The sequence below is a fragment of the Aquarana catesbeiana genome, linkage group LG01 (genome assembly GCF_042186555.1).
Source record: "Aquarana catesbeiana isolate 2022-GZ linkage group LG01, ASM4218655v1, whole genome shotgun sequence".
NCBI lineage: Eukaryota > Metazoa > Chordata > Amphibia > Anura > Ranidae > Aquarana > Aquarana catesbeiana.
In genome coordinates, this window is record NC_133324.1 from 169,331,278 (window position 1) to 169,347,931 (window position 16,654).

Here is a 16,654-nt window from a genome sequence, read left to right on the forward strand (position 1 = left end):
ACCTGTGAAGCTCCGGTGAACTCCATGTCCAAGAGGGTTAAGACAGTGCTGGCAAATAATGGTGGCCACATAAAATATTGACATTTTGGGCCCAATTTGGATGTTTTCACTTAGGGGTGTACTCACTCTTGTTGCCAGTGTTTTAGACATTAATGGCTGTGTGTTGAGTTATTTTGAGGGGACAGCAAATTTACACTGTTGTACAAGCTGTACACTCACTACTTTACATTGTAGCAAAGTGTCATTTCTTCAGTGTTGTCACATGAAAAGCTATAATAAAATATTTACAAAAATGTGAAGGGTGTACTCACTTTTGTGAGATACTGTATAAAGGTTCATCTTTCCCATGAGAAAGATGTATTTGAAATGCACTGGAAAAATCACATCACGTCAACATTGAAATATATGAGCAAACTGCGTCATCTTTTTTGCCTTTACATGGACATTATTTTATCCATCCAAATTAACATTGTTTTTCATTGTGGATTTTGGTGCCCTCAAAGTCCCATATAACTCAAATTGCTTCTTAATTGTACACTATACATTGGGATATTGGCACCTGATTCAGACCTAAGTCATTCCTTGCGTTCTATAATGCAATAGCAAGTGGATCTTGCTATTGCATAAAGAAGCATTCTAACTGCAACAACTGTTAAAGGCAGAGAAACCTATTATATGTCTTGTTCAACAGCTAAACTTCCTAATAATACAAGTCTGTAGGCACTTCAGCTTTGAGCAGATTCTTCAACAAAGGGCTTATCCTGTGAACTGTAAAAGGATTTATAAGTGTGAAGAGAAAACTTCATATATTGTACTTATACATGTAGAAAACAATGAGGTTAAGTTCTGATTCGTTTTTACAAAAATCACAAGGGCGTCTGCATAGAATACATATTAAATGAAATTCAATGTATATCTGCAAAATAGAAATGTAATATTACCTCCTACTTTGGCATTAAAAGCAACACCAACTCCACATTTGTGGTTGTTTGCAACCATGGCAACTTCTCCTGCACATCTTGTTCCATGTCTAGAAATAAGCACAGATAATATGTAATCCCAATCCAATGACATTCTGCATGAAACGTTAATCAGGAGACATAACCTACTAGCGCTAGGCTACTTTAAATTCTAGCAATTGCAGGTGTTCCCATGTTCCTCGGGGCACTTAATCTGAGCATGTTAAAATGCAGGCCAGTCTGTTCATTCCCAATGACCTGTGTGTGTGGAATGCTTTAACTCAACTCTGAATTGCCCTTGAGGTGATACCTCTGACCAGACTGAATACATGTTTTTTTTAATTATCTTTATTTATAACGTGGAGCACTTGCAATTACACCGATATTGAGAATTCTGTGGTTTCCATCTGTACAATTATTTTTGTTTTACAAAAGAACACATTATAAGCTTATAAATTATATAAGCTTATAGATAAACAGTTCTAGTACCTTCAGTGTTGTACCATAAAGTATTGTCTGACAAAAGAGCATTTACACACCCACTAACGCGAAGTGGCACCAGGGGGAAAGAAACAGCAGAAGTCAATATGTCTATAGAGACAAACAAACTAAAACCAGTAATATCAGAAAATAACTAAGTAGGTTCATGTTGGTTCCCCACAGCCAGAATGAGAGGGGTTAAAAAGGGAAGGGCATTATATATACAACGGAGAGCATACAGTATAAACACCTTTACAGGCCCTCCTCATCCACCAGACCCAAGGGAAGGGAGATGTTTGGGAATGAAAAAGGTTCAGCGCCACAGGCTGGGTTGAGAAAGACTATGATGCATTCAGATTGCCCAAGCATTTTAACATTTCTCATACCAATCTCTACAAGTTGCTAGTGATCATTCAGCTTCCCTACCTCCTTCATCTTTCTGATCCAATCCTCTCTTGTTGTTACCCAAGCCTGTCTCCAGAAGAAGGGCATTAAACACTCGGCTGCATTCTAGAGGTGCGGCAATGCACATTGTTTCTATTACTTAGTAGACATGGGAGGCAAATAGAGGAGAATGGGCTCAGGGCATGCAGCAAGTCTATAGCTAAAATTTTTGTAATTTTTGAGCCAATGCTTTGCCAAAATGGATGAATCCCACCAGATATGCAGCAGTGTTCAGACCTGGCCACAGCTCCTGTAGGAAAGCTGTGATATTGGCGGAAACATTGCAGCTTGCTTGGAACCCTATACTAGCAAAGTGTGGAGTTTATAACAGGTTTCCTGCCCTCTGGAGTCTTTTAAGAAATTATGGGTCAGCCTAACCATTTGGGACATTTGTGGTGCAGTTGCAATGTAGGTTAAAGTCCTTTTACCAGAAAGGGTAAGCTGCCCTGGGTTCTAATAAGAAGCCGTGATTTTGTATAATACAGAAATAATTTTAACCGGGATCATACATTTTACATAGCTGTTCAAATTGGGTCATCGATGACAAAGAGCGGTTTGAAGGCTGTTGAGAGCAGAAAAAGTATACCTTTTTTTTATTTAATGATTTTGTTAATAAAATAACTGTCCGTAACTCCAATGTTCCATGGGAAAGCTCTCAAAACATTCCCTTAAATCTCCCAATGGAAGGAGTCGACCCTCCTCAAGAAATGTATCCATATGTGCCCATCAGGCATCCATGTCTTAAAGAAGCCATGGTGTTCACCCAGAGGAAACCAGAAACCCACCAACTGGTGAGAGGGGTGATATGGGAGGCAAGATTTGGAGGGTGAAAATGTGCTCTTTTGATTGACCACATCCCACACCAAAAGGGCATGGGTAGTATGGGGGATATGGTGTATTAGAGGCCTCAGAAGTTTTTCGACAGCCAAGGTGCATGTGCCAAATTTCCTATTGCGATGATTTTCTTCATATGCACCCATAGCATGGAGTGAATGAATGACGCCAGTTAAGTATCCTTTACTGAACTCAGTAAAGGAACACACCAAGGAGGCCAAGGCTACCTAGCATTTTGGGCTTTTGAGTATTGTGAAAGCCAGGTGGCATTTCTTGTTATTCCAAAGAAATTGTATAAACCGACTTTTAAACAGAGAACTGCCAGAAGGACAGGACAAGACAATCTAAATGTAATCATCTGTAAAGAAAACAAAATACAAGGCAATTCTGTCATTTTTAGTATGTTTACCCTGCCTAGCCAAGAATAGAAGGAATTTGGTAAAGTTCAGAATAAAGGCATATTAAAATAAATTCTTACTTCAAGTATTTCCTGAATATGTGACTGGATGAAATGGATAGAACAGCTGAAGCAATGCTGATTCATCTAATTTACACATACCATACACTATGCTGTAGTTGCTCATCTTTATATACAGATGTTTCCTGGATAGCACTAGGCAGTTCACTGATTGATTATATATGTTGCCTGAAGTTTCTCTTTAATAGTAAATTTAAGAAGAAAATAGCTGCAAATATATTTCCACTGATCACCATTAAATGCTGACGGAGGATGAAATACAGATAATATCTCTCTAGAAACAGAATCCTAGATGCATGGGATGAAGCAGTGTTTGGAAAAACACTCCTTATGAATTCACCAGAATATGGCCGTTTACCAGATATGTGCGGAACATTCACAAATGGTTTGTATTACTAAAATTTGTATTTCTCTCTATAAATCTGCATAATTTATCATTATAGGGGATTAGTGCTTATAACTAGGCTTCTTATATCACAGCTTTTGAGCTTTTGTGTATCTACTCAAAAGAGTACCTTTAACAAGTTCCATTGTAAAAGTTTCCCCATTCTTTCTGTCCTGGTGACCATTGCCATGTGGATAGGAAATGAGAGAAGAATCTCCCCAAAGGGGACACAGTTCAGTATCGGGATGATGTCGTCCAACGCAAAGGGTGAGGATGTGGAATTGTGCTCCCCTCCTTCTCTACTAACACATTATGTAGCAAGGGCATACTGCCCTGTGCCTCAGCTTCCTTGATTTGACTACCCATGGTTAGCATGGAGTGTGCACTGTGCATGCACAGCCAATTGCCTAAAAATAGAAAATTCTGCCACTTTCAAACCCTGCTCACTGAGCCACTTCCCTACCTGTTGGGTGCCAAACACTGTCATATTGATAAAACTTTAGAGGAAGCAGTTTCACTTAAGGATGTCCTCAATAGAAGACTCATAGAAGAACTTCTGGTTGAGCAGCAGCCGATGGTGGGTGCATTTGCCCATCTCATCCAAAAGTTCTTGACGCAAATCTGTCAATTGTTGGTATGTTGCCCATGTCAGAATTGTTTGTTTGTCTGTTCCAGCATACGCATATGTGTCAATAGGTCAGTAACTGTCTGTTGGTGGATCCTCTTTCGGTTTGCTGCCAAAGCCAAGAGTTCTCCCCTAATGGCGCTTTTGTGGCCTCCCATTGTATAATAGGAGATGTGTCCAATGTGTTGTTGAGGGAAAGAAGAACTCCTGAAGCTTTAATTGCAACCGCAAAGAGTCCAGTGGGTCTCGTAGCAATGAGGCATTCAGATGCCAAAGTTTAGTATGCCAAACCTTCAGTGATAGGACAAGTGTAATCGGGTGATGGTTATAAAACACTAGTGGCTCGATTTAACTAAAAAAAGGGAATTGGCGCTGTTCGGCTATATGTGCATTAAATGTTGTTCCTAAATAAATACATATAAAAAAATAAAAAATATTTTATATATATGAAAATAAATTATTATTAAGTGCAACCAATGTGCTCATAGGAGCTAAAAAATGTATATATGCAGAAGCTCCACCAACCAATGCTATGCTTTAAAGTGCAATGTGCTACAAAATATATATATATATATATATATATATATATATATATATATATATATATATATATATATATATATATATATATATATATATATATATATATATGTGTGTGTACCCAAAATCACCAAATATTCCAAGTGTAATGAAAAATTTTTGGTACAAACTTGTAAACCATTAGAATAAAATCCCCAACATAAATACGTGAAAAGTCCAATTCATAAAACAAGTAATAAAAAATAAAACATTTAAAACAGTGCTGAAAAAAGTCTATTGATATGATGAAAAACAAAGTCCCAAAAATTTGTGTGCAGAAAAAATTCCTTGAATGTGTCCCTCTGATGGAAAGACTGTAATCTCAGTGCAGCAGGTGTTCCCCGTCTTCCACTACACCCCCACTCGTGCCCTCACTCACCGGACTGCCCAACCCCTGCAGGGGTGAAAGGTATGCAGACACAATCCAGCGATGATGAACCCGGGAAACGGTCCTCAGCCCAGTGGGGTTAATCCTTCTCCGATGTTGCGATGTCCCCAACATAAAACATCTCGTTGCGCTCCTGTACTACTGTTACAACCTCAGTGATCCCCAAGCCAGGGCTCAGTGGTCCCCAAACCAGGACTTGGTATCAGAGCCCAACTGTAGAAGGAGACCGCTCTTACAGCCCTGGCTTGGGGACCACTGAGGTTGTAACAGTAGTACAGGAGCGCAACGAGATGTTTTATGTTGGGGACATCGCAACATCGGAGAAGGATTAACACCACTGGGCTGAGGACCGTTTCCCGGGTTCATCATCGCTGGATTGTGTCTGCATACCTTTCACCCCTGCAGGGGTTGGGCAGTCCGGTGAGTGAGGGCACGAGTGGGGGTGTAGTGGAAGACGGGAAACACCTGCTGCACTGAGATTACAGTCTTTCCATCAGAGGGACACATTCAAGGAATTTTTTCTGCACACAAATTTTTGGGACTTTGTTTTTCATCATATCAATAGACTTTTTTTAGCACTGTTTTTTATATTTTATTTTTTATTACTTGGTTTATGAATTGGACTTTTCACGTATTTATGTTGGGGATTTTATTCTAATGGTTTACAAGTTTGTACCAAAGATTTTTCATTACACTTGGAATATTTAGTGATTTTGGGTACACACACACACACACACATATATATATTTTGTAGCACATTGCACTTTAAAGCATAGCATTGGTTGGTGGAGCTTCTGCATATATACATTTTTTAGCTCCTATGAGCACATTGGTTGCACTTAATAATAATTTATTTTCATGTATATAAAATATTTTTTATTTTTTTATATGTATTTATTCAGGAACAACATTTAATGCACATATAGCCGAACAGCGCCAATTCCCTTTTTTTAGTTCAATTGTTGATTTGAATTTCACCTAGGTGATATTCAGTGTTAGGGGGGCTACAGTTCTTTCTTCTTTTTTCCCAAGCGTGGAACTACTGTCATTTCTTAGTGGCTCGATTGTCGCCTTCCCTAGATATGCAAAGTCTGGTTTGGAAAGGAAAAAGAAGTCAATTCTAGAATACTTATTGTGCGGCGGGAGGGAAAATGTAAAATCCTTTACGGCTGGAAACAGAGACCGCCAGGGGTCATAAAGGTGTACAGTAAATCAGTCAGACATTTTTTAATTGCCCATAGGGCTCTGTAAGGAACTGTAGACCCACCATTCGAGGTATCCAGCAACGGGTTCTAATGGAAATTTGAGTATACTGTGCAAATACAAGCTTTATGGAAAATAGCCATCCCTTTTAAACATTATGTAATGAGTTTTTTATAATCTATGATGTGAATAAAGTTTTTTGTAAAAATGTTAGATTCTATTGTAAGACACAAGTTATTTACTTATTTTTTGTTGCCGCTGAAAGTCCCACATATGAGGCATCTCTATTCATACAATGGGAGGTTAACTACTTGCTTACTGGACACTTATACCCCCTTCCTAACCAGGCCAATTTTCAGCTTTTAATGCGGTCTCACTTTGAATGACAATCACACAGTCATGCAACACTGTACCCATATGCAATTTGTAGCATAAGCATATTTTTTTGGGAACAGATAGAGTTATTTTGCAAATAATTTATTTTTCTCCTTCACTGATGAAGCTGCACTGATGGGCACTGATAAGCTGCACTGATGGACACTGATAGGTGGCACAGATGAGGAGGCACTGATGAGGCTGCACGGAGTGTTGTTCTGGGAGGACATCCATGGGCGTCCTCCCAGAACTAGAGAGCCACTCTGTAGCCGTCATTCAGCTATAGTGCAGTAAGGAAGTGGTAAAAAATCTATACCCTTTACCAGGATACCATTACCAGGATACCTTGAGAACAATCCCGTACAATCTCACTGACCTGTCGCATGAAAGGTACCTGGCCAACATTAGGGCTGTATATGCTTGCAAATGTAACTGGCTTACCCTAAATAAGAAAGTGCCTTTAAGAAATAGATACCTCCCTTCAGGGTCTGAGCATTGATGCAGAAGCTGAAACGGTATGTGAGAACAGGATGGACACTCTCTTAGTTTTAGCTTAGCTGTTCGTAGAGTGGTAACCCACCGGAAAATTATGGTTCTATAATTTAGGAATGTGGTTTACATGAAAGTGTGTCTCTTGTACGAAGGCAATGCTAGCATTGTGTTTAAACAGCTCATGGAATAAGAGGGAACGCTTTTTCCTTGTATTCAGCCCCTTCGCATTAAGGGATACAAATTTCCAGGTTTGAGAGCCAGTTTCACTCTGAGGTGACCCCCATGGACGCAAAAGGGCACAATGCCGAAGTACACCATTCAAAGCTCACGCCAAGAATTGCTGTTGGAAAAGGCACGACGAGATGGGGGAAGAGTCGCCCACAACACCAACCCCCCGCCGCCACAAACCCACCATAGCAAGAAAAAAAAGAAAGCAAAGCGGACAAACACGAAAAAAGAAAGGTAAGTGAGTAAGAAGAGGGAGAAAAAGAAAGACAGGAAAAAAATATTAAAACAAAACCGAGGGAACAAGCCCTCAATAACAACCCAGAGAGGGTACTGCTATAGGAAACAAAAAAGACGCGGGACCCTCAATTAGAAAAGACTAAAATAATGGCCTCACCTCAGGGAGGGACAGCAGAGTATTCAAGCCTCTGCTGAAGGGGGAACACAGAAAAAGCGTGACCAAGAGTCTAGTCTGCCGGGGGAGTAATACTCACCGCCGAAAATATCGTCTTGTTGACGTCCTGTGGGGATTAGAAAGAACCTTAGTTAACAAAGACGACAAAAGGTTCATGATATCTACTCAAATCAAGGCTTATAGTACAGCAAAATAAAATATCCTACAGGAAAACTAAAGGTCAGTGGTAGGGCAGTTCTTCATGCCCCAAACAGGAAAACTGAAGTGCGGGGAAGAGAAACTCCAGAACACCCCAATTCCACTAAATAAAGCATCAAGAAAGTCTTATGTATGACCATAAACCCCCTGGAGACGAGAGATCCCTCTGCTACCCCTGACCTTCCCACTCTTACGTACACAGTCCTTGCCCACTAAAAGAAAGAAGGGTTTGTTTCGTTCCGAATTGAAATTCGGACACATTTTTCATTATTCGGATGTATCCGAATTTCCGAATTACAATAGTAATGCATTTAAACTAATCCGAAATAACGAAACAAATTTTCAGGTGAAATTTGAATAGTTTTCAAATTGAATTTGGATCAAATTTGAATCGTTTTTGAATTGAATTTGAGTTTCCGAAGAGAAAAAATAGAGAATAAAATAATGGAATAGAATAGAAAATAATAGAATAGAAAATAAATGAACATAATATAATATAGTAAAACAGAACAGAATAAAAAATAAAAGTATTGACAAAATAGAATAGAAAATAAATGGATATCATAGAAAATAAAGGAATAGAATAAAAGAACAGAATGAACTAGAATAAAAAAAAATTAGGAATATAATAGAATAAAAAAGAATAGAATAGAATAAAACAGAAAGAATATAACCATCTTCTGAAATTCAAATTTCAAATAGAATATATTTAAAAAGAAAATAATAGAATAAAAAAGAATAGAAAAGAAAAAAATTTTAAAAAATTATAGACATAAAAAGAATAAGATAGAAAATATAACCTTCTTCTGAAATTCGAATAAAATAAATTCAAATTTGAATAGAATAGAAAAGAATAGAATAGAAAATAAAAGAATAGAAAAGAATTAAAAAAAAAAATAGAATAGAAAGAATATAACCATTTCCCAAAATTCAAATGGAATAAATTCAAATTGAAAAGAATAGATTAGAATAGAATATAATAGAATAGAAAAACCAATATAATAGAATGAATATAACAATATAACCATTTTCTGAATTTCAAATTTTGAATAGAATAATTTTGAATTTGAGTAGAAAAGAATAGAATAGAAAAAAACAACAAAATAGATTGGAATAGAAAGAATATAATTATCTTCCAAAATTCAAATCTCGAAAAGAATAAATTAAATTTCAAATGGAATTTGAATCGATTCAAATTTTTCAAATTCAGTCAAATTGAGTTCAATTCGACAGAATTCGGAAAGTTCAAATCAAATCAAGATTGAATAAACAAAACAAATTCCAAAAATGAATTAAACAAATTTGACTAAACAAATTTATGTAAATAACAAATCAAAACAATTTTTTTTTTCGTTCTGCACATGTCTAAAGGGGAGCACACCTGTCAAAGGATAAAAGCCCAACCAACTAAGACCCCATAGTCCTTAACCTGACTAAACCACTAGGACCTCAGTCCCAGGAAAGGGGCACTTGCAGGAGACATCGCAACTAGCTTAAGGTGTCTATAATGGGGAATCAGACGCACCCTCAAGGGAAGGAGCATACGTCCCCGATAACCCAGGAGGCCCATAAAGCTAATACCATGCAGATGGGTCAAGGGGCGCTGTCTGAGGGGAAGATACAGAAAAACTAGCCGTGTTGGGGTAAATGTCTGGCAAGATGAAAAGTCAGCCAGGACAAGACAAGGGAAACCCCTATGGGAGACCATACCCTGCAAGCCTTCAGCCCCCCCCCCCAAGACTCAGGGAATTTAGCTAAAGCCCAATAATAAAAGAATAAAACATGTACAACAAAACTGGCATTTGAGTGATATCATAGGAAACCAAGTAAACACAAGTCCTCTAAGTCCAGACTCCAAGTTGAAGCCAGGAAACTGGGGAGGCAAGAGCAGGCAGAAAAAAAAAAAAAAACAAGATTGCAGGAACTTAGCTGCCTACTCTCCATCCTGCTATACATGGGTAATGCAACTGAATGGCAAGATAAAGTACAGCATCTTTCAAAGCCTTCAGGATTCTGTCATTTGGCTCTAATCAGGGGAATCCGCACACCATCAGGATGAGCTGGAAGAGTCTTGATGCCTGGGGAGCCACTCAGAGATCCATGTGAAAGCTATCAGATAGCCAAAACACCTGGTACCACTCTGGAACCGATACCTCAGGCAGGTGCAGCACTGTGCAGAAATGGTGAAGATCCTCCGGAGAACGAAGTACCGTTGTCTTGCCCTGGTAAGTGGCAGACAGGCTAAATGGAAAAACACAAGTAGCAGGGCAGCCAGGAGCAGTCGTAAGGCTCTGCAGTTATGCAAGGTGACAGCGGAGAGACCCTGGAAGACCTGGACACCAGAGCCATTGAAAGTGAACTATTTCTGAGAGTGGGGCGTGTGCAAACCTCCTCCTTTAAGCTGAAAGTCCACAAAACAGCGAACTATGTCCCTTGGGGCATCCCCCCTCCCAGCATGGTCGCAGAACCCTTTGCACCCATTCAAAGAGCACCAAGGTATCAGGAGGTCTCTCCAGAAGATTCAGGGATGCTTCTCACACAGGGATTCTGTCTATGACCTCTATTGTCGAGGTCCTCTATGTGACGCTGCATCTCTATAAGATGGCGGTTATAGTGGATTGGGATCCGCTGTAGGTCAGTAATGGCTCTCTCATGGTGCTGGACAGACTGCTCAGCAGTAGTAAGTCTCTCAGTCACTGTACCCAGGTCTGCCCGCAGGTCAGCTATGGCAGAAGATAGGGTATTCCTAATGTTTGCGGCAGTGCCCAGGGGATCTATCATCTTAGGCACTTGCTGCAGAGCAGTTAGCAGGGAAGCCTCAGCAGAGCCTGTCGATGTTGGGATCTGAACATCGGAGGCAGGTTTTTCCCCAGTTGTGAGAGTGGGGAACGAGGGGGGTGCCAACTGGCCGATTTTCCCCAAGCCCCCCTATTTTGGAGCTTTATTGGACATAGGGAATCATCCAGGGTAATTTCCACTCTTTTTTCTAGTAAAGCAAGTAAAATTGAATTTACAATGGAATCCCTGAGAAATTTGTAAATTTTGTCTCCATTATCCCTCTTTCACCAGAAAAGCCCAGGATATTCCATGTCCTGGAATTCCTCCAGAAGGGCATGGATAAAGACCAACGTGTTAAATTATGGAAAGTTCAGATTTTATCTCTTCCCACCTTTACTTCCAAGCAAAAGGCTACTAAGAAATTAATTGTTTTTAAAAGCAGCCAAACATCTTTGTGCCTTTGTCCCTTAATTTAAATATTCTGCTTGTGTTGGACCTGCTTTACTTCTCAAAGTTTACCTTGTGTGAATATTGCTCAATAAGAGACCTTACACGCAAGAATGACTTTCTCTTAGCAGTTTACTGCACTAGGAGGGTTTCAGAGATTGGAGCCCCAAGCTGTAAAAAAACAATATTGTTTCTCTAATTATCCAGACAAGGTGTTGATGGTGCATTTACAGTCTTTTATTCTGAGGGTTTCTTTCTTTCAACTAAATCAGGAATTAGTACTTCTAGGTCAACACGACCAGTCAAGTTCACCTGCAGGGCATAGGAAGGACTTTGCAAGCTTACCTGGAGGCTACAGAAGATGACTTCTTTACTTGCCTTCAGGTGGGAACAAAGGGAAGCCAGTCTTCATTAGGCGACTGCCTCCTAGATTGTTTCTGCTATTATCCTGGCTTATAAAGCAAAGCATTTGCCTTCATTTAAAGAAGTGACCACACACTCTAGCAGAAGTCTCCCAACTTTCTGGGCGGCAGCTTTTCAAGTGTCTCCAGAAACCATCTGTAGGGCAGCATCCTGGTCTTCAGGAAACACCTTCATCTCGCATTACCCTGTTTGAGATGAAGGTGTGTTAATTTATTAAAAAATTTCCTATGGGGTAGCACTGGAGGTGGGGACTACCCATTTCTAATGCCATGGAGTTTAGTCAGGAAAGGAAATTTTCAGTAAGTATAGATATTCACTTTTTCTAGTTTTAATTTATTTTGCTTCTTTTTTAAAGCCTTCTAATGTGGAGCAATTACATTGAGCCTTTAAGAATTATTCCTTGGGTATGACTCTGATTACATGAGGTGGATAATGATTTTGTGTAAAGCAAATATTTTTTTTTTTAATTGACATAAGATAGGATTGTATACAGATCTTATGATCCATGCAGGATCCATGTAATATCAATTCTAGATAACTGAGTATCCTGTGTGAAAAATGTGACACCCTTCCCACCAACCCATGTATAGGTTAGCGTATGTTGGGGGAAAACTTATTCCCACTAGAAGAGTCGCACTTATGGAGATACCTACGCCCATCCAACAAAGAATAATTGTACGTCAAGAAAACTACTGGAAAAAGAAACCCTGGGCATCTATGTAGCGGCTCTTACAGGGGTAACGCACCATGCATATGAGGGATATATGAGTGTAAAGCTCTGAGACACCACATCAACCATTTAAGGTTAACATTTCATTTCTGTTTTTTAGTTATTTTTTTTTATAATGTTTTGCATTCCTTAGGTAGGAAAGTGATTTCCACACCAAAGGTTGAAGGAACCTGACCATCAAATTGCCCAAATGTTTACAAAGGGATCTGTTGCTAAGGACAATAGGTCAGCCAACCAGTAGTAGGGACCCCTTGTACACCTTTGGGAGATGATAAAATATGGGGGTCACAGAAAAGGCAGATACTAATTTCTGCTAAATCTTTGTCCATAATTCCCGTGGATACTTAAAATTTAACAAATGTATCCATCTCTTTCTTGAAAGATGCAGTAGGGTCACTATTTTTAAAAAAATGTTGGATTTTATTATCTGCAAGTTGTCTAAGGGCCTTCTGGTAATCATTCAAATTTAACACCACAACTTCTTCTCCCTTATCAGCTACTTAATGATGACATCTGGGTTCTCCCTTAAAGGTCATCAAGCCTCTCTCTTGTTCCATCATATTGTAGAAACTAGTATTAGTGTCTTGTTTCAGCCAACAAAATGAGTTCCTTCTTTACATGTTTATGAAATGAATGTAAAACTTCCCCTCTTTTATTAATGGTGTAAAAATTGGACTTATAATTTAATATTGTGGGGCAGGAAGGTTCAGTTATCTTGTTTCCTATATTTATGCCCTATTGACCGAAACTAACCAATGTTGAGAAGTCATTTAGAAGAATACTGTTTAGCTTAGAAATCAAATTCATCATTCACCTTAGAAGAAATAGGTTTTGAGCTTGTGTCAGTGTGTGTTAATGATCTGTTGCATTGCCATAATCACGAGCAGCCAATAGATCACCAACATCAAAATGCTCTTTAAAAAAAAAAAACTGACAGAGGCTTAAAACACATTGTTATTGATTACAGTGTCCTTGTAAATATATTTTTCTTACTTTGTTTCTCAGTGATTACCACCACAAGGGCTACAAATTTGAACAAAGCAGAGAAATGTGGCTATAAATGACAAATAAAAAAATCAGTTTGAAATAGCAACAATGCCAAAAAAGAACCATTTACATTTTTGTGGGTTGAACAGGCATATGTATAGTTTTAAATGTTACAAATTGCTCTTTGAATTAGCCTGTTGGTTGCAGAAGGTTGCGGAACAACGTAATGAGTGTTACTATGGATACTCACTTGTTCTCATTTGTAATGTCATATCTTGGGAACGGGTCTTTGTCATTATCATTAAAGTCATAACTTGCTTCTGGATCCTGAAATACAAAGCATCAAGTTAGGATAATATAAAGCGTAACCTCCACATTGCATTCCAGTCTACTCAGTGGCCAAAACTGAGCCTCCACTTTATCCAATGCAATTTGCTTTCCAGAAAAATGAAAATTAGGGTAAAATTTGATGTACATTCTTATAGCGATCTACAATCCCTTGTCTGTGAGAACTGTACCTATAATGGAAGATAAATAATGCCTTAGGAAGCAGAGTGCAAGGCTTAGCCCTCATTCACACGAGGCGGACTCCGTTTCCACGGAGCCTGCCTCGGTCCGCCGGCTCAGCGGGAGATCTCTCCGTTGATCTCCGCTGAGCCGGCGGATGACAGGTCCTTCTCTGATCACTGAGCGGGGAGGGGCTTGTCAGGCGCTGCTGCCGCCTATGGAGGGATCGGACGAAAACGGACAGCATGTCCGTTTTCATCAGATCTCACCCGATCCGATCTGCCAGCGACAGACCTGGACGTAGGGCCATCCGTCTGCTTTTAGCGGATCGGACAGGGGTCGGATGTCAGCGGACATGTCTCCGCTGACATCCGTCGCTCCATAGGCAAACATGGAGCGCCCGTTCAGGTCCGCCGTCAAAACTGACAGGCAGACCTGAACTGTCTGATCGTGTGAAAGGGGCCTCAACAAACTGATACTTTTTCCTTTTTACATTTTCCTCTAATAGCCACCTTTGTAAATGTGGGATTAAATTGTACGTAAATCCTAAAAATGAACTTATCTTATTTGCTCCTTTTGGTCTGTTAAATATGCAGGTGAAAGTATTAAGTTATATATTATACACAGTGGCTGCTGGTGCTATATTTTTTGGGGGGGGGGGCGGCAAACAATCCACCGGCCACACACCCCCATCCCTACCAGTACAAATCGCTCCAGCCTCTGCAGGCACACACAGAGCTCACATCATTGTGTGATCACATCATTGCTGTTGGCAGAGCAGATTGTGGAGCTGCACAGAGGAGAACCAGGGAGTTGTGTCGTACAGGATCGGGAAGCTGTATCACAGTAGATGATACCCGCACCCCCCCCGTCGGGTCTCAGGACATTGGCCGGGAGGAGAATCAGGAAGACAATAGCGAATATTAATTCACTTTTGTCACACAATTGGGTGGGCTCAGGGGGAAGTGCTCTGCCCCCAAAGCCCACCCTTTTTTGAAGCCATTTAGGGGCCGGGCGCATGGATTAGGGGTGCGGCGCCCCTGCACCCTATATGGACAGGCCGTCACTGATTATACATATGATATAGGTTTACCTGTGTGTGTGTACTACAGAACACCCCTGCTTATGCTGTGGAGATAAGGAGAGAGTGCTCTGTAGCCCTAATACACTTTCTGGCCTAGGGTGACAACACTGTTCCTTCACGGATACAGTGTGTTAAGTGAGTGTGGTCAACCTAGGACCCTAAGAAATTTTAACATGAAATTTTCTTTTTTTCACACATCTTTCACCAAAGTCAGAGAAAGTAACAGATAGTAAATAATATAATTAGAAATTTAAACATACATAGTTTACATAGATATCTGTATGGTTCCATTCCAGACCATCATCAAGAACGGTTACAACACTGCCTTTGCCAGTTATTCCCTTTCTCCAGACTGGTATGACATGTAAATCCAGCTTTGGCAACTTTGGGTTGACTCTTGTGTCTCTCTGTGAACATAAGAACAAGAATTACAAAGGGGTATCTCACTTCACAGTGTATACACAAAATCCTGTATGAATGGGAAACTGTTAAAGTGGTTAAGTGGTTATAAAGACAATTTTTTTTTATTATACTCTGCCTCTGGAGTCTCCTGCCAGTGCTCTCCTATCCTCTTCTCCAAGTGCCCCATAGCAAGCCAACTACTATGGAGGCACTCATGCGGTTGTACCTCCGAGGCAAGCTGTGTGCGCCCATAGACACACACAGTGCGGCTTGAACCCACACCCTGCTCACTCCGCACAGGATTTGATTGGCAACAGCAGGAGCCAATCACTCCTGCTGCTGCCCCTGTGTCTTGTGAGAAGAGGAAGCGCTGTGCCTCTGCAGACAGACACAGCGCTGGATCAAGAAAGGATTCAGGTAAGTGTTTGGGGGGGGGGGGGCAATACAACTACTGGCACATTTTTTACCTTAATGCAGGGAATGCATTTAAGGTATTAAAATTTAATTAAGGTAAAAAAATGTCTTGGACCACTTTAAACTATTAGTTTTAATATCACACACTGAAGACCACAATCTCCTCTCCGGCACCACCTCGCCCACATTCCTTGCCCAACTGCAGAACACTTCAAACATGCAGGGCTAATGTCCAATAAGGCAGGATCTCGAAAACCGCTATACTTAAGACAACTAGTGATGGTTGCTGCATAGATTGATCTTGTAGGGCCTTGTGTTAACCTGAGTTGCGTTTAGCCATTCTATTTATTTGAATAGGCTGCCTAATGCACTAGATTGCACCAAAATGTTGCATGCACTGCTTCTGGTAGCACATCACACCACAGCACATGTCAGTATGTTGCTGTGTTGCAATGCACATCGACAACAAGGTGCATCGGGGTGCCCTGCCCTAAAATACTCCATGCAGACATCGCTGCAGTGCATGTATAAAGACAGAAGGAAAGGAGGTTGATTTACTAAAAGATTTGAGAATGTTCATCTAATAAAATATATGAATATCCACTTTAGTTAACCAATTATGAGGCGATTGCAATAGGTAAACAGGTATTTCACTAGACTGAACAATTGAAGTAAATCTTCACACAATTTATTGTGTGAACATTTTCAAATCCTTTAGTAAATCAGCCAGTCTGCAAAGAGGCAAGCAGCACTGAGATGTATCAAAGAATGAAAACAAGGTGAAAACAAGTAATCTATACAT

General features: G+C 40.0%; 1 protein-coding gene across 2 annotated transcripts in view; it reads right to left on the reverse strand.

Annotated features, from left to right (window-relative positions):
- The window catches only part of PCSK1 (proprotein convertase subtilisin/kexin type 1), an 80,507-nt gene that overhangs the window by 31,854 nt on the left and 31,999 nt on the right, over positions 1-16,654 (reverse strand). The window contains exons 4-7 of one of the 2 annotated variants that reach the window (XM_073624536.1): positions 15,297-15,443; positions 13,696-13,772; positions 7,962-7,988; positions 942-1,030 (exon numbers count right to left, since the gene is read on the reverse strand). In XM_073624536.1, coding sequence (XP_073480637.1) covers positions 942-1,030; positions 7,962-7,988; positions 13,696-13,772; positions 15,297-15,443 — 340 coding nt within the window. The remainder of the gene's footprint in view (positions 1-941; positions 1,031-7,961; positions 7,989-13,695; positions 13,773-15,296; positions 15,444-16,654) is intronic. The other variant, XM_073624537.1, reaches the window with a different exon arrangement.